The sequence below is a fragment of the Crassostrea angulata genome, chromosome 4 (assembly GCF_025612915.1).
Source record: "Crassostrea angulata isolate pt1a10 chromosome 4, ASM2561291v2, whole genome shotgun sequence".
In the NCBI taxonomy this organism is placed as follows: domain Eukaryota; kingdom Metazoa; phylum Mollusca; class Bivalvia; order Ostreida; family Ostreidae; genus Magallana; species Magallana angulata.
This window is the reverse complement of record NC_069114.1, coordinates 12486768-12512599: the sequence shown is the minus strand read 5'-3', so window position 1 is coordinate 12512599 and position 25832 is coordinate 12486768. Positions and strand designations below refer to the sequence as shown.

The 25832-nt window shown below is 34.9% G+C and overlaps 1 protein-coding gene and 2 pseudogenes across 1 annotated transcript; 2 read left to right on the top strand and 1 right to left on the bottom strand.

Annotated features, from left to right (window-relative positions):
- Nucleotides 1-7345: 7345 nt before the first annotated feature.
- LOC128180771 (E3 ubiquitin-protein ligase TRIM71-like) lies at nucleotides 7346-9999 on the bottom strand. The gene has a single exon (XM_052848923.1). It carries the CDS (start codon nucleotides 9965-9967, stop codon nucleotides 8297-8299), a length of 1671 nt encoding a protein of 556 aa, XP_052704883.1. The 5' UTR covers nucleotides 9968-9999; the 3' UTR covers nucleotides 7346-8296.
- A 2229-nt stretch (nucleotides 10000-12228) lies between these two features.
- On the top strand, nucleotides 12229-24768 carry LOC128180777 (THO complex subunit 3-like; annotated as a pseudogene).
- A 161-nt stretch (nucleotides 24769-24929) lies between these two features.
- LOC128180780 (zinc finger protein 354A-like) lies at nucleotides 24930-25795 on the top strand (annotated as a pseudogene).
- The last annotated feature ends 37 nt before the right edge of the window (nucleotides 25796-25832 follow it).

Genomic DNA, 25832 nt, shown 5'->3' with positions numbered 1-25832 from the left:
TTTTTCTGCACCGCTTGGTGTGTTCTAGGACCGACAACATCCAAAAATTTAAGTGCATGCCGTTTTTTCTGATATTGGAACCATTTTAACGAGAGCTTGGACTTTGGGAAATTCTGTCAAACAGCAATGTGACGTAGGCCTGTCTATTTCATTGCTGGCCAATCAGCCATGGTTCTTAGAAACAAACAAGATTGTTCTGGCCCTTGAGCTAAGACTACGCAATCGATGCATAAATTCGTTTGAAACCGCGTCACTTTTAACATCTTATGACGCGAGGAATAGATTGCTACGCCCTACTGAAATTCCAAGGTCTTGTTAAAATTGTTCTTCTAGCTCCAATATGTTTTCAAATTAATGTTGACGGTCTTTTTGTTGGCCCGTCTTTTCAGGTTAATGTCTTCTTCCTAATTCACAAATTATCTCAAAAGTAGTTTCACTAGAATAGTTTCAAGTAAATACAATTTTTAAGCTGTTGACAAAAGATCCCGAGCATGCATGTAAGTTTCAGGAATCCTCCCTCTCCAATTTTGTCTGATTATATAAATGATTTATGATAAAGAGTTAGAACTTACTATCCTGTTATTAAACGGTGTATATAACTAAGATGACGACCATTTGTTCTGAGTGGGGGGAGGGGGGTATAGTACCTATATGGACATAGTATTTATTTCCATTCCATCTTGGGTCTAAATTCTTATTTTAAGTTGAAAATAAACACTAATCATAGGCGTCGGTACCGGGGGGGGGGGGTAGCCCCCCCCCCCCACTTTTTTTTCGCAAAGTTAGACCTAACTATTAGGCACATAGCATCATAGAGGGTTCAGCTTTTTCTCGCAGCAAACATAATTGTTCATAAAGGATCTTTACCTTGAAAAGATTGAAATATTGAGAAGTTGGAGTCATAGGTGTACTAGACTAGCCTCCCCACCCCCATGGATTAGGATTTTCATGATTTTGGGAATTAGGTTTTTTGTTATTGCTTGTCAAGATTTTTAAAGATAAGTCTACCCCCCCCCCACTTCCAATTTGCTTCCGACGCCACTGCTAATTGATAATAGCCTTTGTCTTTTTTGTCATATTTTGTTGCTAGCTAAAGATTTATTAATTCAAATGTACCAAAAAGGAAATACAAATACTGGCCCTTAAAAGAATAGCAAATCTAATTTGAAAGGCCCTTGTTTTACGTAAATTTGCCCAGTCTCAGTTTCTAGAGCTATGGCGATAATGTTTTATCGAGTTCTATGGATTCGAATTAGACTATTAAAATGAGCATTGCTTATATAACACACATATGATTGAATAACATTTCCGTTCATTTATAATTGGGCTAAAATATATAACTTGCTTGTGTAGATAAGTGATAGTTGGCCCATACGTTGAGAGTTACATGTATATCACAATATCTTGGTTTTATCAAAATAACAAATAAACACCTGTACTTGTTACTTTGATTAGCATCTAAAATTTATCAAAATTAATAACTTTTAATTGATAGTAAGATCTCTCTCTCTCTCTCTCTCTCTCTCTCTCTCTCTCTCTCTCTCTCGGCACTTTCAAATGGAAACCATAATACGCATTTCATGTTTTGACAATGTGCCGTTATAAATACTTCAACTTGGACAATGGCTTCTATGACTGTCACCACAACCAGCTAACTGTTGTTTGAAGAATTTAAGGATTAAAGATTTTGGAATATTGTTTACAAAATAATAGCGGTAGGTGTAATCATGTGCATGTATTCTAAAAGTATTGAACAGAATAAAACAAAACTACATGTATAATTATAAATTAACATAATATATATTTCCAAAGTGATATTGTTCATAAAAAGTGTGTGTGTGGGGGGGGGGGGCGATTGTTATTGCATAACATTTATGAGTCAACTTTATCAGATAGAACATACAATATGCACTATATAGATAGTGCGGAGGTTGACAATGGGTTTTAGGCGTTTCAATTTCAACTGTTACTCTCCCAAACGGGCACTATTCGTTTTTTATACTGAATGTCTTGATTTTAAGAAAAAAACATTTTTGATAGGAATGATCTGAATTTTACGGCGAACCTTACGCGCTTAATTTACGTGCATGTAACAATTCGTTATGTTACCCTTGCCAAGTAAGTTGCTGAGGATAATAGAACGGATTATTAACTTCGTCTTAACCAATCAGATTCAGTATTTTAAAAAAAATGAAAGTTTAATAAATAAATAAAGATGGTTCACCCCTACCAACCCCGCACGACGAGCTTAAATTCCTACTGTCATCGACATCCACATCTATCAAAACATTCACATTTTGGGCAATTCAGTAACATATGAGAATCATGTGGTGTCACAAGGTAAAAGCTTGACTATGTATGATCGTATAAATTAAGAAAAGTCAACCTAATTATTGTTAATGTACATGTATATCAGTACGTGAGATAAACGAAAGAGAATCAAGAACCGAATCTTCTTGAAATGAAGTTTTGATCTGACATCATCATGACTATTTCGTTGAAGGTTTCAACCGATCAATAAACGGGACGTGTAGTCCTGTCTGTTTTTACAGAGCTATGAATTACAATCAATTTCCGAAAGAAATATAGGGAATCATACGTGGTGGATGTAAAAATATATTGCAATATAGTTTTGTTTTAACACAGTGGCGTCAGAAGATAATTGAAGGGGGGGGGGGGTGACTAATCATCAGAAATCTTGACAAGCCAAAAAAAGGCTGATTCCCTAAATCATAAAATTCCTAATCCGTGGTGGTGATGGTGGTGGTGGGGGGGGGGGGGTAAGCGTACTATACCTATTACTCCAAAAAAAATCTTATACACCCACAAAAAACTTAATATTCCCAAAATCATAAAATTCCTAATCCGTGGTGGTGGTGGTGGGTGGTGGTGGTGTAAGCGTACTTTACCTATTACTCCAAAAAAAATAAATCTTATACACCTACAAAAAACTTAATATTACCAAAATCATACAATTCCAAATCCGTAATGGGGGGGGGGATTTCCAATATCAATCTTAATATTTCCTTATTTTCATTTCAATTCGCAAATGTCAGAGCTGAGCCATTCTCGATGCTATGGTTAAACTTTGACAAAAAATGGGGGCGAGCCCCCCCCCCCCCCCGTTCCTACGCCTATGTAACACATTATAGTAAATAATAAACATGTATATGCATGGTGTTTGAACTTAACTTGAAATACTTTTCAATGTAAAAAACACACGTTTATTTCAAACCTGCTGGTAAATTAGAACATTGATAACACAGACTAAGGCAACTATTTGTGTATTTTTTTTTCAGCACAGTTTGGGTTCTAATAAACTTTGAATTTTAATGCTGTGGTTTATTTTTTCAAATGGCATTAATGCGTTGCATTTCAAGTTTTTAATTTGGGGTCCTTTCTTGGAATTTTAGCAACTTAATAATCATATACATGTAGTTATATAATCAAAATGCGTTGAAAATATTTTTATTAATACAATTTATTTTTTTCATTCGGGCGTGCAAATGTAACCTCAAAGAATATTTAGAAGTAAGATGGCGAAACTGCCCATTTGGTTTAATAGTAAAATACAATTTCAAATTTTAATTTTTTTAAAATTAAATATATGTGATATGTTATAATACAAGTTTACAAAAGGGTAATTTCTTACTATATTTAATTTGAAATTTTTCAAAAAACGATAAGAAAAAAATAATAAATCCCTAAGTTTTGGCGGTATCGAACCCACAACTTAAAAAAAAAAACAAGTTCTATAAAGCTCTAACCACTAAGCCATTTTATTCACAACAAAGTGCGTTGTTAAAATGATGAGACGTAAGTCACAAATTTACGGACTTGTATAAATTTTCTAAAATGTTCAATTGTTGGGTTACAAATATTTTTAAAGTATAGCTGGTCATCTCTCCACATTTTTGTTGATTAAAATTGGTTGAAATTCCATTAAACCGCATATAGACTATGACAAAAATATGGAGCTTTCGCATAGACCCACTCTATAAAAGAAAAGGCATTGAAGTTATAAAAATGACACTATTTGGAGGTTCTGACACGCATACGCCAATTTAAAGCAACCTATTGCAAGTACTTAAAATATTAAAGTGTTACAAACCGATGTTACGTTAATTATACATAATTGTTTTTAATTATTTTTTTTAAAGTATCAGATAAAATGATGTTTTAATTTTGTAGTATCTACTAGTAATCATTCCTCGAATGGGCATTTTACAAGCCGTATTCACCCATCTTCTTTATATCATGATACACAACATGCAAGCACCTGCCGTTATAAAATTTTCTCCGAATAAAAAAAAACCCCAATATCTAATAATAAACAAGTGTATTATTATACTCTGTCCCGAGTTTTTGCTTCCACCACTTGTCGCTTGATATTTCGATGATAAAAAATACCTTTGTGCTCAAACTTTGTTCATCCATTAATATGAAAAATGTTCAGATTATCTGTTTTGAAACACCCCCTCTATCGCTTCAGGTTTCATTACACATCCCAAAATAGAAAGTCTACGGGGATTTTGCATTGCATCAGCCATTAATAAGCCCGGATGATAACGTTGAAAAATTGCGCAAGGTGTCCCGAGTACTTCCGAATTTTGATGAGTGAAAAGGGATAATTTGTCAATGATGATATCTTAGGTATTTTCCATTTCATTGATCGCTACTGTACTTCTTTCTCTAAAAAGAGCCGTTTCTTATTTATGGCAAATGTTGATAGGACGGTAGCTGTGAAATCATTGGACCATGACATGTCCATCTTCCTCCTCTTCTTCTGAGTCACGCCTGACTTGTTGCATCTCCTGAGCTTTGATCATGGCGTATTCGTAGTAAACGTTTGCCGCCAGGCGCAGACGTAGAGAGTACCGGAAAGAATGTCGACCGGAAGTGTGCGCCATTCGGTATCGTCTGCTGGCGGAGGAAAGGTTCTCGTTGAGCATCACAATCTGGAGGCAGGCTTTCTTAAAGTAAATCTCGGAGTGGTCCAATCTCTTAGCTAACTGCATCACGTTGGCGGAAGACATTCTGCTATTGTTGTCAATTCTTTGGGGAATAATATGTTTTTTTTGTGTGTCGATACGGTTTTTAAAGATTTTTTCGGGGTTCCTTTGATAAGGCTTCCCCCAACGAGCAGTTTGAAGTACCGCGACAAATGGCGCCGGTGTCGGCATTGCGCGCCGTATCAAAGGCGCTATCTTATCTGTGAAACGCTTTTAAAAATTCTTAAGCAATGCCAGTCTTGAGATACAGTACTTATTGTATATTCAAGATATGGCCGAGAAAGTTATTTCAAAGTGAAAACCATATAAAATATTATTTTTAAGAACAAAAATTAAAACAAGGATGAAGATATGGTCTAAAAAATTGAAACAATCGAAATAATTGAAAATTTGCAATTTAGATCTGTTTAAATTGTCAAGTGTTATGAAAGAACCAGTTTTCATAATTGGATTCTTTTTGTTTATAAGACTATAAATTATACTTTTCATATTACATGTAATTTACATAAGTAGTTCCATTGATTTCTATATGTTTTTAGTTTGAAAATATATTTCATACGTATTTTTAAAACAACTTCTTTTACAATTATGCAACAAGAAAGTTAATTCTATTGTCATAAAAGCAAAATTTTAAGAATTGATTTTTCATTATATTTTTTATATTTCCATAGTAAATCAGTAACAAACCTAAAAGTCCTAATAACTTTAATCGATTTTCAAAGGAAATAGACCAGAAATGTACTTGTGGGTTTTATATATATAAATCAAACCTGTTTTTTTAGCGATGCTGCTCAAGTGTATGTATTTTTTTTCCCCACATGTTTACTCAGCAAAAAAACACCGGATGTTTGGTTTTTTTCAAAACATTGTACCTTGTCTACGGCAAATCTTATTTCTAGGTCTTTTCCCGTGCTGTAACGTTTACGCTATACGCGTATAGCTTGCCTTATATTTCATATTTTGGAAAGAAAGATAAATGATGGGGGACGTAATCAATTTCAATGATGTACTGGTAATTGAACTGTATATCTTTAACCCCCCCCCACCCAAACACCACCCCCCGTTGTCAACAAAGGCGGTAAATCATATTCATTAGTATTTTTTAAAAAGGGTTTTCAACGGACTTAATTTTTTTTTCAAAATGCGTTGTTTTCATGAAACTCAGTTGCAACCGAGTTAATTATCTGGGCAGAAAACCCCATCCCTCCTCTGTGTAACATTGACGTTCGGGACTTTTTGTTTTTTTTAATCACCCCAAATTAAATATTTCCATTGTACCTTACAAATTACCAAAAACAAACTACGTCTAAAATCACTTTAATTGTTCTTTATAAATGTAACTTTTAGTAGCCATGGGCATGCGCGGATCTAGATGAGAGTCCCCCCCCCCCCTCCTGAAAAAGTCAACCTTATTAAATTCACAAAGTAAAATATCGACGAAACGAGGTATAGGATCCTTCTCCAAACAAAGACCCCCCCCCCCGCCCTGGGAAGTCCCTGGGAAGTTATCTGAACCCACAAATGAGGATTATCATTCCAGGGGCGTCGGAAGGCATTTCATATTGCATGGGGCGGCGAATTTTAAAGAAAATAAGTTGGGGCGGGGAGTGAACCGGATTTGACTTGATATGAAGATATCCTATGATATGTACCTTATATAAAATTGTAATATAATTAACATATTATGTTAAAGTTATAATTGTAGTAGATAAATACCTTTAAATAGTTTCAGCATTTTTTACAATAATTAATATGCTCATACATTGTAATATTCTCCTTAGCGTAGCCTAGTCACGGTAGAATTATTTGTTCTATAGCTTAAGGGGGTTAAGGGTGATGGACCGCCTTCCCTGTTCCGACAACCTTGCGGGGGGGGGGGGTTACATTTCAAGTCGGGTTCGTAATACAGACATCAGTCGTCTGGATAATGCTGGTGGTAATTTTTTCTTAGTATGCTTAGTATGAGTCCCATTCTTGTTAGAAGCCTCTGCCTTTCCATGCAGGTCATATCGAATTTAGGATATCACTGTCAGCCGTCACTCATTACTGCACTTGCTTAGAGAGAGCCTCATACCCCATTTCTGCACTGACCACAGACAGGCAGTATAACTAATCTGTTTCAACGAAAACAAATTGGTACCGGTACTTATATGTACAAACTTTGTACTTTTATTTGATAAATATAATTCCTCTCCCTCTTTTGAATTAAATTACTTGTAAGCATGACAATTGGACAATTGCTGACCTTGCAGGCGCCACACTTCTGACGCCATCGTGTGGTTAATGTTGATTTAAAAGGCGAGTTGCTGATAACAATACATTGATTTCTTTGTTTAAAGTTTTATTAAAAAAACAAATTATCATCAATCATTCATAAGCAGTATCATGTATAGTTATGTCAATATACTCATTATCTAAATACATTTTTAGAATCTTGTAAGGAGTTCTGCAAAATCTTTCAGATAAAAACAACAAGGGAAAAAATATCCCACACAAAACGATTCTATTAAGTTAGAACAAAAGATACAAGATTAGCAGTAAATCAAAAATCTACTCTAATTCTAAAGGTTTAAAGGTAAGTCAAAACAGTTGTCTCATTGGATATGAATTTTGATTAGGTTGATATACTGGTATCACTCCTCTATATAAGTAAAATGGCCTCAGTCCCTTTGTGGCCTCGCTCCATTGCTGGTAAAGAACTGAGTGCTACCTGTCTGTTAACCCATTTTGTGTAATTAAAACATGACACACAGAGTTTGCTGATTACCACATGTAACAAATACAGTCCATTCATTCTAATGTAATGAAAACAGATTATAGGCACAGTAAAAACAGTCACTTTATATACATCTAATAGAAAAAGGAGTTTGTCTATCTATAATATACATGTACATGTATGGTCAATTGATATACATATGATACATAAACACAAACAGTTTGTTTACATATAAATTATAAACATCGTCTGTTTTCTTGAGATGTAACATCAATTTAAATGAACAATTTGTTTACATACAAACATATGATATCAAAACAAATAAGGTTAAAGGAAAGGAATGATTAAACTCATGTAAACAGATACAGATAAACAGTCTGTTTACATCTTGTAGACACGGTCAGTTTATGTGTGATACATTAAATTATCCACACACAGCGTGTTTATATCTTATACAAATCAAATGATGACATGTAATGTGTATAGTTTGTTTACATTATGTTTACACACAGTATGTAATGTATACTTCACACGCTTTGTTTACATATAATTGATACAGTTAGTTGATTTACATGTAATATTGTATTTTCTTCACTTTACCTGTGTGCTCCTCAGCCACAAAGAGGTTGTCTCTGGTGTCCACGCATAAACCCCATGGATACTGTAAATGACAGTTGTCAATGTAGCGGAGGAACTGTCCGTCCTGATCCAGGATGTGGATACAGTGGTTGTACCAGTCTACTGTCAGAACCCGACCCTGGCTGTCTGTTGCGATGCCGCGTGGATTAAATGATCCCTTTTTATCAGAGGGAGAACCGTTGTAGGTAAACCGGAGTTTCCCGGCCTGATTGACCACTACTACTGCACGGGCGTCACAGTCTGACACACAGATATCCAGGTTCCTGTTCTCACTGATGTATTTAGTGTCACCAGATGAATAAAGAGGTTGTCCTTTGTCATTGAACTGAAGACTTTGTTTTTCTGTGGAGCCCGAGTAGCGCACAACTTTTGTTGGTTTATCATCATCACTGACCATGACAACCAGGATGTCACCAGAGGAGGCACTACAGACACCAAGAGGTCTCCACTCCAGTAGTCTGATCACTGTCTGTATCTGTGTATTTTTCACTATGTTAACAGTTCTATAACCCATATCAGTATAAACTAGATCCCCGTTTGTTGTCACTACTATGTCTTTTGGAGCATTCCCTGACTTGGTTATGATAGATTCAACTAGTTTACCCTCCATGTTGAAGAGTTTCATCATTCTGTACATACCACGCATCCAGATCTTTGTATCATTCAGACACGTTACACCATATACTCTATACTCATGCCCTGTGGCTATAGCTGTGATTACCCGGGGTTCATCCATCAATGACCGGTCTGAGGGAGAGGACTCGGCTCCCAGGGGCGGCATGCTGTAGTCTTGTTCATCTGTTGTAAAAGATAATGCTGACAGAGAACCAAACTGTTCAATCAGCTGATCTGTGTGGATTTTCTGAGGCCTAAAGTTTGGTAAGGATATTTTGAGTTTAGGAGGCAATCTTCTGAATTCAGCATTCCTGGATTTGTACTCGAAGAGAAGGTAGACATCTTTGGAGTTCAGTAACTTCTTCAGTTCAGCAATGGTCTGTGTGATTTCAGAAATGGTGCGTGTGATTTCATCTTCCTGCTTATTTAGGATGTCCAGATGTTTGGATTCCATTCCCTCCACGTTAGATTTCAGGTTTGTGATAATGGTGTCTATTTCTCTGTGCCAGACTTCTCCTTGTTTGTCAATTGCTGTTGTCAATTTCTTGGAGTTTTTACATAAATCAGCTTTCTGCACTGGGATGTTGGATGCAATCTCTTTGTATTTAAGGTAAATGGATTTTTCTAATTCTTGCAAATCTTTTTGTAAAATTTCTGTTTTACTTTCAAAGCTTTGGAAAATGTCAACTATTTTATGTCCTGAATGCTTTTCTGAGGAAATACACTTTGCACAAATAGGAATGTTACATTGTTCACAATGGAGTTCACATAGTTTGGTGGGGTGTTTCCTACATTTAGGATTGTTCAAAGTGGTTAGATATTGTTTAAGTGGCACCACATTATGAACTTTAGAGGAATCAGAGAAATGTTTCTCTACACAGTCTTTACACAGATGTATATGACAAACTTCACAGTACATAGGGGCCACAGAGTCCTGACACAGGGTGCAGCGTACAACATCCTGGGCACTGTTCCTGGGGTCCATGGTTAGTGAACCCTTGTAACTATAGGGGAACTAAACCTGGAAAGTAAATTCAGTATCATCTTGCTTTGATTAACATGTACTTATATATAAGATATATTCCATTTCATTTAGAGTCATAGTGTAGATTCATACTAGTGCTTTGTTATTTTCTATAAATGATTACAAAAAAAATGAATTCAAGCATAAAAAATATTTGTCCAAATAATTTTTGACTACCGGTATAAAGAAAACACAATAAGTAAGTGGATTATAAAACTTACCTAACGTTACCCCATTGGTAATCTTCAGGTCTTCATGATCCAACATGGCGGGTGTCAGGTGTTTATTCTTCCTGGTCGGTTGCTACATGTTCATGTGCAAAATCACGTGAATGAATTTAATGCCAGGTTGTAATTTGTGCTTCTATATGTGTTGGTTTAATATCGGGGTTACCCATTGTTGGAAGGTTTAAATAGACCTGACATTTTTATCACTATAAGGTAAAGGACTTATATTTTTATTATAAGAAAAATGTATAATGTCAGGTGCCTGTATGCTGAACATATTCAATTCAGCTTTAAACTGTAGGCTATTTTTAATTTTAAAGAAATAGATTTTGTTTCGTATGACTAGAGATCCTCTTCTTAAAACGACATTTGTCTTGAAAAGCTGGTGTGGAGTAATGGTGCACACACTCCTTTGGGAACGAAGAGTGGGTTCAAATCCCATCATCAGCATACAAATATAGAGATTGATATAAATGATTGTTAGATGTGTAATGGTCTTAATGTAGAAAAAAATACAGTAAGGATTGCATGGTTATGTATGTTTCTAATCTAGCAGATGCGTCCTAATTATCACCGTCAATTATTTGGGTAGAGACTTCCAATACAACAAAATAACAAGTCTATCTGATTCCTGCATACAGCACAGAAGTCAGTGTAAACATACATGTATCTCTAAAAATACATGTACCTCTAAAAAAGTGGGAAGGGGGACTAACCCCCCCAACCCCCCCCCCCCTCGAACCCCCAAATCCCCGGTTCCGCTGCCTATTTACTTAGGGGTCATCTGAGTCACTTGGTAGACATATGTTGCTATATCTCTTTATATCCATTAATGCTGTTTGATAGGTTTGCCATCATTTGTGCATTCTTTGCTAAATTGCAACAAAATGGAAAATTCTTGTCCAAAATTAGTATAATATGTATGTTACCTGAGGATCAAGAGAAGGGGAGGAGAGTCATGGGCACCTAAAACTCCCAACCCCATCCCCCACTCCCTATCTTCTCGTAAAACAAATAATTTGTTTCTAGACACACATTTTTGAAAATTTTGACGATATTATTTTTACACAATGTATGATTTATACTGTTATCATGGAACTGTCTGTTTGTGAAGAAAGGTGAGTTTTTCAAAGTAACTTATTGCTTACAACTACATTTATTTACAGGTACAAAATAATTCATTTAACAAGTGATACAGGGAAGCGCATTTGTTGACAAGGTCTTTTCATTAACCTCCTCATAATGAGTACCTCATGCATCCCTTCTATCTGTACAGAAAATACACCATCTAATAGCCTCTAGATCTGGTACCTCTTCCTGGTATAATATGAATACAACGCTGTCATTTTGTTGTTTTTAGCAATAAAACAAGGTACACCCTGCATAACACATGATTAAGTACCTTTGAGTATAAATGATTATTAACATGTTTATTATAAATACAATGCAGATAATTTAAGGAAAAAAATAATGTGGTTAAAAATCTAACTTATTTCCTCCTTGATTTTATAGTTAATTTATTTATTATATTACATGAAAACATAAACACTTAACTTAAGATAAACAATAACAAAGTGCCAAATTCACCAGATGTCGACTTGTTAGACATTGTTAAAAATATCAACATTATGCAAATTTTACCCATATTAAAAACATTTTATAATATCATGATAATTTAATTATAGAATACAGATTATTTTTAAAATTAAATAAAGTTGCAATTTTGTCTAATAAACTGTTCAAGTAATACTAAAATTAAATTTTAATAATTCCAAACTCGAAGACATTACTTGAGGTATGGTAGAGAGCAGAAATTTAGATTCCGACAGGGACTCATATACTAAGTATATACGTCCCTGATTCCGAAACAGTGATTATAAATAAGTAAAAATAAATCGGGAGAGGGCTACATTATTGCAGTTATCGCCCATTGGCCTCTGGTTTCCGGAACTTTTCAATCCACTCGGTAGGTTTTTTTTTCTACACAGTCCAAAGATGGCGACTTACATTGAAAACATGCGAAAACATTTTCAGCAAAACAAGAGAATACGAGAGCACACATGCACTACGTGGCGTGGAGCTGTGACGAACGGCGCCTGGCCTCGGGGTCCTTTGACAAAACTGTCAGCGTTTTCCAGCTAGACAATGACAGAGACCGAATGGTAGGCTGCTGGACATAGCGACAGTGTTGACTAGCTGTGTTGGCATCCAAAGAATCCGGATCAGTTGGTGACAGCTAGTGGAGACAAAACAATACGAATCTGGGACGCCCAGACCAATCGTGCTGTGGCCACTGTCAATACTAAAGGTAAAAACAACGGTTGATTCTGTGATCCAGGAATAATTGAGCTGCAGAAACTGTCAATCCTTACTTTGAGATAAAACAGCTTTTAACATGGTTAATACAAATGTACAGGGACTTTTGGACACTTCTAATATGTAAACGGTGTGACCGTTGGACCGAGCGCAGATTTAACACAGTGTAGTTTGATTTGTATAATAAAATATATTTAAAACGCACAAAGTAGGATCCGCCAGTATGGTTGCCTACTCAAATCATTCGTCAAAGTTAAACTAAACGTCGCGTGCTCAGTCCTCATTATGACCTCATATTTCAGAGGTAAAACGTTCAAGTTTTGTCTTCGGAAATAGCCGAAGAGAGTTACGTGATTCCGAATTTTTTTTTATTTTTTCTTTCATTGTTCATCAATTTAATTCATATGAATGTCAATGTAATAAAATTGAATACTTTATTCAGAATCTAAAAGATCAGTTCCTTGACGTCTATGGTTTTATTTTCCATCTGATAATTGATAAGACATACATAGAACAAGTCGTGTTTCTTGATTGAAGCACTATTGAAACTTATCTGGTTTCCTTTTCAATTTCTTTTAATTCAAATTACCTTCTATTGAAACACTGGAACTTATTTAATCGAGTTTAGGGGCAATAAACATCGATAAGTACCAGTCAATCAATGATCAAACTAACTTTTTAAAAACAAAATGGCTGCCAATATGGCGGCGCCCAGGGCTGGAAGAATTTTTTTTTGGCCTTAGTACCCCTGATTCAGCGACCCAAATGCGACCCAAATGGACCCAAACGGCGACCCAAATGGCGATTAAAGTGGAAAACAATTATAATAAAATCCTTATTACTAATATTATTACTTGTTTTAGTCATTTCATGGGGTTGTTTGCCGTTATTCAGACAAGTTAAAAATGAATCATGATTAACTTGTCTATTTAATAACGTTGCCAAGCTCTTGCCACGAGGAGGCCACCCCAATAAAGAGCCATAATTTAGGGAAATTTGGAAAAATAAAAGCCGAAGGTCCAAAACAATAATTTAAATTAATCAGTATATCTTTAAAAATTGTTTTTGAAAAATGAAGATGAGCATTTTATCTCGATTTGTAAAAGGATAAAATGTATGTAATTATATTCAAATAATATAAATATATTATATAAAAATAAAACAACTGCTAAGGCCAAAATTAAAATAAGTGTTTAACGGGAAAACAATCAAATTAAATATTCATTGTTTGCTAACGCATTTTGCCCAAATAGATAACAGTTGAATCACATGTTGAATAAACAAATTAAATTAACTTAACTAATATATATCACGTTGGGTATATACACAAATTATCTTACTTAAGACCAAACTGAACATGCGCTAATGATATGAAGCCAAGTATCACAATTTACAATCATACTTTAAATTACTAAAACCAGCACTAATCTAACAAAAGCGACAACAAGTAAAAGAAAATATAATTGAAATGAGAAAACTGTTCTTATCGAGTTTTGTGAAACCCGACGCCCTACCAGGGCCCAGACTCAGTTTCTCGTACAATCGTACTTAAAATTACTAAAACCAGCACTAATCTAACAAAAGCGACTACAAGTAAAAAAAAATATAATTGAAATGAGAAAACTGTTCTTATCGAGTTTTGTGAAACCCGACGCCCTACCAGGGCCCAGACTCAGTTTCTCGTACAATCATACTTAAAATTACTAAAACCAGCACTAATCTAACAAAAGCAACTACGAATATATGTAACAGTAGCTTAAAATATCTATACTCTAAATATATACATATGTACATTTAGAATGCATTCTTCTAAAAAATTCCACATATCTCATTTAACCACAACACAATACATCTTTTGTCAAGTCCGAGATACTGTCACATTCCAGCAATGTTTTAGTCATTGGCAATTAATTTAAAATTTCGTCAAGTCCGGGATATCGTCATAATCGGTATTTCGAACTCACAATCACTAATCACAGTTTTGTCCCATTATCGCCTTGTCCGCTCAGCTCCTGGTCTTCTTCGCTGATGAGGCTTTTGGGCTATCTTGGCTGTAGGTGGGACCTGCACAATGAGAGAAGATCGTTAATTGATTAGATTGAAACAGATGATTATATAAGAGACGTCATTACGTTACATTATATTTAAAGTAGTAAAAGGATTTTCCCTTAAAACTGCACTTTGTAGAAATGATGTGGTTTCTTCTATCAGGATCCACCGGCTTCTGTGTCAGGAGTTTCCAGGTTCGTTTCTGTTTTTCGCTCTAGCTCATTTTTACCCATACGTCTGGAGACACATGATGGCGTTTCACTGTGTCATCCAAGATATAGTTACCATTACCTTGGATGGCTCGGCGAAGGTCATAAGTTGAAATGAGCTGATTTCATTTAATTTATGAATGAGATCAGGAAGCTTTTGTGGTTTCCAGTTGGTCGATTGTTTTAATCTGTTGTTAAGAGACTCGGAGTTGGTATTAGTCCACAGCTCGTTCACAGTTCCATTTTGAAGAGGAAGGAAAACATGGTCGTATAGTAGTGGTTTCAAACGTTTCTGGAAGTGGTTTTGAACATTTGGAAATTTGGCAAGAACACTATCCATATCCGCGAATTTCGATTCAAAAGAAAACGAATCATCACTATCTAAAAGTCCATCGTGGCCGAAAATTGATTTTACTATAGTCTCTCTTCGCCCTGCAGCCATCCTTGTCTTTGAGATAACGCCTGACATTGTCTTTTAGATGTTTGGTGCACAGAAGGTGACATGGTTTGTGAAAGGATTGATTTCTGGCATTTCTGATGGCTTTTTTCCTCGTCACTTCCCACTTTAAGTCCGGATGGAAAACCTAACTTTGAATTTAGATGACACAAAAACTTAAAATAACTGTTAGTTTCACCGTCCCATTGAAGAAATATTGGTCCCAGGAAAATTGGATTTTGTAATGTTTCGCGTTTGAGAATTTTGACATTTTTGTACGTTGTTGTTGTCACAAAACATGGCCCAAGATTGAAAGTTCTGTCTATTCCGATGACACTCCCGTTTGGTCCTATGCAGTTGGATTTCATATCCTCTAGTTGCTCATCTGAATACACAATAACGCTGGGAGGTTTGTTCGGTGTTAGAAATATTTCTCTCACATTATTTTCACCGTTTTGGCACATGTTTATCACGCAAAGTACTTCGTCGGCAATATTGTGAAGTGGAAATTTTTCATTGTCTGTCTTCTTGGTTTCTCGGTATACTTTGTCTCTTATTTGTTTGGCACGGGGAGCGTTGATCAAATCATTTTGCATCATTTGTTGACAGGTTGTCATTGGCATTTGGTGATGTTGCTTTGTGATGTGGGCTGCTTCTCGGAGAATGGCTGGATCTGTGCGGCGGTAGGGGACCGATGCCTTGGTGCAGTTGCCATGCGGTAGTTTTGGTGACTCCCAGGAACCTTGGTATTCCACCACTGCAATGTCTTGTTTGTCTTTGTTAGATGATGGTAATTTTGTAAAAATTGTCACTCTCCGTTTAAATTGATCCGAGCTCTTGAGTTTAGAGTAATATCGGTGGCATTTTACTACACTGTCATCGGCGGTTTGGGGCACTATCGGAACGTATTGCCGTACGTTTTGCACTTTCCTCTCGACACAGATTTGGCTATCCCTCACAACCACTGTCTTCAATTTGCCGTCTTTTTCTATGAATGTTGAATTCACAGTTGTCCCAGCACGCCCCCACACTCCACAGTCGTCTGAAAATTCTTGTTTGCTGTTGGTGGTCGTCTTAACAAGAATGTATATGTTTTCTTTGGGCCCAGTCGGTATTTTGTCTTCAATGTTTGACGGAGTTGACGCTTTTATTAGTTGGTAGGCGGCATCAATGTTCAGGAATTGGTTGTTTGGGAGTGGGTTCAATACTGGAGTGTCCTTTACATCATCATCCTCGTCAGCACAGTCCTCGTCAACACAGTCTTTATCATCTTCAAGCACAGAAAAGCGATTGGACAAACTCAGCGTAGAATTGAAGGTGGAATTTGGTGATGATATTGGTGATATACTGTGTCTCTTTTTGGGGTCAGGAGACGGAGTTTCGTCAAAGCCACGTAGTTTTTTGCACTTTGGTGATGGTGTTAAATGGATCTTCCTTTTCTGTCTCTTTTAAGGCTCAGGAGGCGGAATTTCGTCAAGGACACATTGTCGTTTTTTGCACTCTGGTGATGGGGTTAAGCTGACACCACGTGGTCTTTTCTTGAAGGTAACTGACGGTACGAATGGCGATGATGTTGGTGTGGAAGAAGCCGATGATGGTGATGTACACGGAGAAAGTGGTTGATGATCCACTATCTTTTCTTGTCGTTTCGAATGAACGGGCGTTGACTTTTTCTTCTGATGAAACATGAAGCTAAAGTTGATGTCAGGCAAGGAATTGGTGTGGGTGCAGCTATGAGACACAACAGGCACAAGATGATTGGGTGTCCACCATTTTTTGGGTCTTGGCTCAAATGTGCTGGACCACATAATCCGGATTGGGTCGTTGCTGAAGGGATTGTTTGGTCAAATTGACATATTATATTTTCTGAACGCTAAATCCTTTGTGCCATTTACCGCTGGCCCCATTATGCTCGTATACCATCCACGTGAAAACAATATCGCCTAGCCTATATGCAGAATAGCTACACAATAATCCTAATTTGTTCAAACATAAAAATTATTCATTGTTAATTCAGTCAGTGTTTGTAATTAAAGTAATCACAATTTAAGTTCGAATTTTGTCAAGTGAAATTAACCATGATAAATGGTAAGGTTAACCGCATAGAGGGCCCTGAGTTAACTCTCGCATATGACAAGCTTATTTACCAACATTTACTCACAAAATGATTTTTAGTGTAACACATTCATGCACATTAGCTTGAACAGTATATTTGTAAGGAAATAGGTTATATGTTTGTATTGATGATATTTTAGCACATATAGTTCATAACATGAAGAATTAATCTTTTATTCACTATCAATAACTGATAATGTTGATTCTCTGTACTGTGAAAACATTTGAACAGCTGACTGATATTCACCTTTATTGAACTGTAAAAATCAAAGTACAGTTGAAAGAAAAATAAGTATATCGTATACTTATAGAAAATATACCCTTTTCCGCCCTGTGCGATATAAACCAAAAATTTGCCTAGGGGTGTGATATAAACCCTAGGGGTGTGATATAAATCACACCCCTCTCCGGCAATCATCGGATGTTATATCACACCCCTTTCCGTTAATCATTGGTTATTATGACGTAGTGTTCGATATGCGTCGTTCAACTCCGATCTCCGAGTATGACGTCAAAAAGTTATGTTGACGTCAACCTAGTATACAAACATCTGGCGCAAAAATTTCATGGAAGTTTATCAAATATATAGACACGGAGCGATTTGTTAACAATAGTCATTCATCACATGATGTTTTTACTGTCTCTTTAATATTTTCTATAATTATATGATATAAAAATCATAACATGGCAATTTTTATATTGCTTTCTATATTAGCCCTCGGTCGCGGTATATCAGCCCTCGAGCCTGACGGCTCTCGGGCTGATATACCGCGACCTCGGGCTAATATAGGATGCGATATAAAAATTGCCATGTAATAATCTATATATATCATGGTTTATCGGTTGATAGAATTGCTCACATCATATTTAGATTTCATGTGATGTGTTCATTATTGTTACAAATTCTTATTTTTTTCCCATTATTTTCAAATCATGAAAAGATAAGATTTCTTAATACACACAGTTATATAAGATATGAAATTAAGTAACATTAATTTAAATTTTCAAGATGAGAATAAAATGTTGACAAGTTTCACCGGATATCAAATTTTTATTTAGAATAATCGATTTATATAAGGTTCTGTCTGTCTATGTTGCATACACTTTCATACTATGCCTATATGAATTTTATTTTTCCACATGTAGCTTCTTAAAATCATCCTTTCATAGGAGTCCTTCTTATATGTTATAAGTAATAGTACCAGTAATATCAGTTTGTTTTTTTAATACAGACTTTTAAAACCTCCAAGAGATGAGAACATCACTGGTATGTGTAAACGAGGTCATTCCTAATACAAGACACAATGCGGAAAATATAAGACTAATGTAAAGAACTGAAACCATGAGTGATGAAGAGGAGAGCTGATAATCAGATTATTGTTTCTCTTATGTTCATCCTGATAAAGCCTTTCCCGATTGATGACCTGGATCATTTATTTGGTCATTTAAGGATGACAATATTTATTTGAACATTTATGATATAATATTAAGACAATTAATAAGCAACACAACATATCCTGAAATATGAAACTGGACCAAACCAGTGATAATCTACCATTTATGATTTATTACATTTACTTGGATTTGAAAACCATTTCTGAAACTCCAAGAGTCATGAATAATTTGGACATATAATGCATACAATTGAGAATTAGTATTGTAAAAGAATATATATTATGATAATGCATATGCTATAAGAAATACAATTGAAAGATATCAGAAGTTGTTTATACTGACCAAGTGCAGTAATGAAGTTTGTAATGGCTATATACTGTTTACTGTTCATGTGGAGAAACTGGTTTTTAAAATATATGTCTTAATAAGACATAATTATAAACATAATATGTTTATAATTATGTTTAATTTGATGATTGCATAGTATATCAAATCATCATTTCTGTCTGTTAGTATCAGTCTGTCCATCTATTTATCTGTCTGAAGTCTGTTTTATTTTAAAACCCTGATGAGGTTACTGATGTAGATCAAGTTGAGATCATCATTATGACACTTATATACAACAAGCCTCACAGAAAATATCAGTCCTCTTAAATTACAGAGTTTTTGAATGAGTTATGAATGTATGGTTGAGTAAAATTTTTAATTTTAAATATTTTTTGAAATGATTTTTGTGAATAAGAATATTTTTTGTTATATATACTGGTATAGATAACTTATCTATATTTTTATAATTTTTGCATGAAAAAAATATACATATCCTAGTTAGGCCACACCAATATAATTCCTTCCTTGTCGGACATTAAGTGGAAAAGGGTACAAGCGGGCGAGCAATAAAATAATAAGATTATTATTTTTTGTAGCCGAAATTTTTAGGCGGTACATAATGATATGATTTGTAAAGTTTTATTTAAACACGAGCATGCAGGATCCGATGAAAAAGAAATTTAATTGGTGTGGCCTTCCACATTTTCTATTTTTTAGTTCAAATTGAGGCTGAACCATTGTAATATATTACCCTGTATAATCATTCTGATAAAGTCTAAATCATACATTATAAATAGCATCAAGACCAATATGGGGACCAAGGAAGGGTTCAAGTTCAAAGGAATTATAGGATTGCATACAATCATGTATATACATTAGGACAAATCATAAATCATTTCAGAATCTGCAGTGTTGTTTAGTCCAATCAGATAATATGATTTAAAGAATTATCAGGATTAAGTATCAAATATCATTTTATACCTGTAATCATTTGAAAGATTCTCCATTTTCCGACACCCATTTTAATGCAATACCTTGTAAATCAGACAAATCTTTTAAAGATTGATAGAGGAAATTCAAACTAATTACAATCAGTATATGATTTTTATGAAACCTCTGATTTATTTGGTTTGATTGTATTTTAAATCTTTCAACAAAGGCTTAATAAAGATTGTGTGTATGAAAGTTTTCATGCATGTTTTTTTTTATGTACAGAGACTAGAGTTTCTTGATTATATCAGATACACAACTATGACACTCTGTTAATTACCATTAAAATAAACTATGTAGGAAGTGAAAAAATTGTGAATTTAAAGAATCATTTTCTCTATATATGATTGGTTTTTAGAAATACAACCATTCATGGCAGTATTGACTTTCATGAAGCGCAAAGAGGGATTTTTTGTAAAAGTCAGATCAGAGAAAATTCGGATTTTCAGCCTTTTTTATTCAATTAATTTTAGTATTTGCGACACAACTCCATTAATTTTGTTCTACAAGAACTTATGCAGGTTCACAGTATAACTAGTTGAAAGAAATTGCCATTTAAAACTGAATTATGCGTCTTTTCTAACAGCATGTAGGGTTTGTAGCATTTATTTCAATAGAGGTCAGAGGAAATTCAGACGTTATTATTTTTTTTTCCAATTCACCAACATGCCAATTATTTATTATTAATTTTTTGCTATTTATCATTTCTTCAAAATTACATTAAAAAAATAAGAGTGTAATTATAGGAAATAGCATTTTTTGCCATTTTTCTAGCTCTGGTCACGTCAAAAAATGTCACTTTTTTAGTGGTCAGAGGAAATTCAAACTAAAATAGCGGATTAAATAAAAGGAATTCTTATATTCCATTTTCAGATAAATAGAGTATTTTATTAACCTTTTTAATATTTTGGTGAGAAAAGTTTTCTAGTTAATTGTAAATATGTCTTTTATGACATTTTTAATTTGCATTTAAGTTTTTTTTTCTCGTTCTAATTTTTTGAACATGGGTAAGTTTGAAGGTCGTTGCCATGGAAACGAACTCATTTACATATGCTTAAAATGTCTTTTTTGACAAAAACGAATCGATTAGAGTCTGTTTAAACAATTTTTTTCAATTATTCAATTAGTTTCATGTCAGGTTCACATATCCTTAACTAATATGTTTACGGTGTGACCGTTGGGACAAGCGCAGAAAGAACTACAGATTTCTCATCATTGTTAAATGCAACCTGTGGACTTTCCCAACCAAAAACTTTGGCTTTGTCTCGAACACCTTTACCACCACAATGAACCCGTGGTTGTCAAACATTTATTCCAATATGTCCCATCCTAGGCTAATACACTCACACAAACTACATGTATCAATGAGCATTGATAAAATGTTAAACAGACTTATTGAAATATCTTGATGTAAAATACAAAGCCGTTTTAGTTTTTTTATGTAAATATAATTATGTTTTATTTAGCATTCCTTTGCTTTTTATTAATGATCATTAAATCAGTAAACAATAAATTACGTGTCTGTGTTATTTTTCATTTTTGCCCTTGTTCTTATCTGTGTTTTAATTATTTTCCTCTGTAACATCAGTTTTGTTTTTATCTTTTTAAATTTGTTGTATGCTATATATGCGTTGTAGACATTTGTCCTCACCCTTTTTAGTGTGTGATATCCAATATTATTTAAAGATTTGGCCACATATTTAACAGTTTATTTTTTCTCATTGTTGTTTTATTCATTTATTACAAAATGACGTGGCCGCACGTAGATCTGATAATTTTCTTTTTTAATATTTTTTTATCATCTACCTAACCGTAACGTATGCATATATGATTGGATCAATATACAGTAAATTAAGCATGGAACTTGCATGGTTATTTACTAACCAAAAACAAATATCAAAACAAAACTAATCAGCTAAAAAGTCGCAATTAACACTGATACCGAGTACTTCCTACATCATGTAAAGATGCTTGATCCACATCAAGCGCGAGATCACTTTGACGTCATACTTAGCTTTCTTGCTCTCGACAGTTTTCGTAAATGTTCGGATAAATTCGGGAAAGGAAATGCCGTCATATGTCAACAAAGGTTCAGATAGGTACAGTTCTTTACATAAGCAAATGTGTTGTTTACTTCAGTGTTTTTAAAAGGATTTTTTGTTGTTAAATGAAAATGATGTATGCAATTTAGAGTTAAGAATTTTTCGTAGAAACGCTTCCTGTTCCACCATGTTGCTATGCACCGCCAAGGATTATTGGGATATGTAGAACTTTTTCACGTGGCCTCATAAAAATTTCTTTGAACAATGTGCAGATTTCAACTCGAATTTTCTCCGGATCCGCTCCTACACGTTGTCTATGGAGCTGGCTACGCGAGCGGCGCTTCGCACCGCCTCGCTGCGCTCGCTATAAATCAAAATTTAAGGTGAAAACATAAACATCTGCTGGTCACCAGATGGCAGCACTTTGGCCGTGAACAATAAGGATGACCTAATTACTTTTATTGATGTCAGAAGTCAGAGGTCAAAGGCCAAGGAAAAGTTTAAGATTGAGGTCAATGGGATCTCTTGGAACAACGACGGGAACCTGTTCTTCTAGACGAGTGGGCAAGGCAGCATAAACATACTGAGGTGGTTTTTAGACAGATCATTAGATGGAGCACGATACATTGCAGTATAACGAAGCATCAGTGAACAAATGGTTAGGTAATTGATTGTTATTACAGCTCAATGTAACGCAAAATTTTTCATATTAATTGTGTATATTTATTTTACTCAATATCTTGTGCAGCAATTTGATAATTTTAAATGCATTGAACTGTATGCAAATAGAACACCTTGTCATTGACAGCTACCCAGATTTAAAACTCCAGCACACCCTGAATGCTCACCCTGCTAGCTGCATCTGTATCGAGTTTGACCCCAAGGGAAAGTACTTTGCCACCGGTAGTGCAGACGTCTTGGTCAGTATTTGGGACGAAGCAGAGCTAGCCTGTATTAAAACCCTCTCCACGTAGTAAGAGTTGTGCACAATATATTACATTTAAGATTCACTTCACAAGTGCTGCACATTTTGTTGCATAGAAAATACACATGTACACTCATAATGGTCTCAAAAACTTACCAGATAATTTTTTTTCTTGTTTTAAAAATGGTGTAATTTCAGATCTACTACCAGCAAAATGTATCTGTATATACATTTATGTATGATAAGATCTAGAAAATTTATAGGTTTTTGATTTCTAAAGCTTAATAAAGATTCACTGATGTCAAGTTTAATATGTAGTTTATGCATTTTATATGACATTGTTCAACATGCCCAAGAAGTCATATATAAGCCATGATATTTGGTCTATGTTTCTTAAGAATAATTTATAAGAATTGCAACCATCTTTTTATCATATAAACTCTACTTATTAGGGATCTCTTATTTTTGGTCGAATGGTATTTCTGTTTTATTGCAATTACTGAAAAAACAGAGACATGGACATTTAATGTGTTGATTTCAGGTTAGGGTGGCCAGTCAGAACTCTGAGCTTCAGCCATGACGGTACAATGTTGGCCTCAGCATCAGAAGATCTAATTATAGACATAGCAGAGGTCGACTCAGGTAAAATTGTTATAGTAGATGTTATATGTGTGGTATGTTTATGTGTAACGCCATTTAACGTGCTTGAGTAAGTCATATCAGTGTAAAAAAAATGTAAATCCATACATGTACCAGTAATAGTATTCATCAATTAACATCATGAATACATGTACTTGGTGTTTTATAAAAGTTAAAAAAAAACCCAAACCAAATAACATTCTGCAAATTGCAATAATAAGCACTAGTTATCAGCTGGGTCTATCAGTCCTCCTGATGTTGAAATATTCATGCAAATTCCTGACTTGAACATGCATGCTAATGCATAGAGAGAGGCTCAAAATGCTTAGGTGTATTGCAAGTAGACTCAAAATCCCCTTTATATCATTTTTTTATTTCTCATATTTTAAAAGCCATATACACTCTAATACAGTTTTAATTGATGGCTGCATTATTCTTTACTTTCTAAAAAAATTCATCATTTTCTCTTTTTATTGATACATAGATATTGTAACAAGAGAGAGAGTGAGAGAGAGAGAGAGAGAGAGAGAGAGAGAGAGAGAGAGAGAGAGAGAGAGAGGGCTTACAGATAATAGCAATTGTCTTTTAATAGTTTATTGATAGTTAGTTTCATATTAAGCATATCTACATTGTGATCTATTTCTATATGTGTGTTTACAGTGTCACTGGTGGAAGCCGTTTACCTGGAATAAGCCTTTCTACTGGTCAACCTAGGACTGAGGGCACCTGCCGAGTTCTACTGCCAGAAAGCCGGTGATAAGGGGAGGCAATTCAAAGAGGAAGTTCGCATTCTCTTTAACTAAAATGTGTACCATGTCTGTGAATGATGGAAAGACAAGACATAAATGTATGAACTGTCAATGATTAAGAGAAAGTGAAATGATTGTCCATGTTAATTGACAGGGATACAGAGAATATTTTCAATGAACGGTAAAAAGGAACAGGTAAAAAGATGGCATTGTTTTGAACTTTTATTGCAGTGAACACAATGAAAAGACGCGAAACAATTTGTATGCATGTATTCTTGATTTATTATTTCTTCAAAGCTTCAAAAACGACAATGAATTGATCATTTAGTTATTATCTTTTCATTTAATTGCAATTACTATTTACAACAGTCTCTTAAAGAAAGGAAATGGTATGATTACCTTAAATTCCTTCCATCATAGTATTTTAATGATATTGTTATTTAATGTAATATCAAATCATGTTATAAAATTGTAATAACTTTTTGCTTTATTAATTATATCTAACCTACTAAATATATATGTTTAAATTATTTGAATATTCATGTTAAACCAAATTTAATGGTTTATATTTAAGTTTTTTTTTCTTAATTACATCTTACCACCTTAGGTCCAGGGGATGTTCTATTGATACACGAGTCGAAATGATATTTGAATCTATGAGAATATTATAGCAAAACAGTTTTAAATAAACATTTCTCTGCATTATACACATAACTCTGAGACTAATTGTAAAAACAATTAAATACACCTGTAATTGCCATGATGTAGCTTAGTTCAAGAAGGCCACTAGCAACCATTCAAACTGACTGTATTTAGCCAAAATTACCCAAACTCTCTGATAACATCACTGTTGACTACCTGGCTTCTGATTTCATGGATGAGGAGTTTGACAGTGGATATCACAGCTTCAGTGACAATGCCTCCATCAATTCCAGTGGCTCCATTTCTCCCAACTCCAGTGCCATGGACCAACTGCAACAGAAGTTTCTTGAGGATTCCAGCATGAAAAACGAGTGTTCTAATTTTGATGATCTGGTGTATGTACGAGTCCATCATGGATAGTTGTTCAAAAACCTGTGACGTTTTAGAGGCCAAGACCGTGTCGTCTGCTTTCATTGTGTCATCTGCCGTCAAGTTTAAGTACTCCAAGCACCAGTGTCCTGTGTGCGGGAAGACCTACAGAGGAAACACCAACTTGAACTATCACATGGCTACCCACACCGGCATCCGGCCTCACAAATGTTCCATCTGCGGCAAGGCCTTTACCCAGAAGTCCACTCTGCGCACACACTTCCGGATTCACACAGGCGATAAACCGTACAAGTGCAAGACCAGCACTCGTGCATTTGCGGACTACTCCACCTGCATGAAGCACGAGCGGACCCACAGCGTGGAGAAGCCTTACGC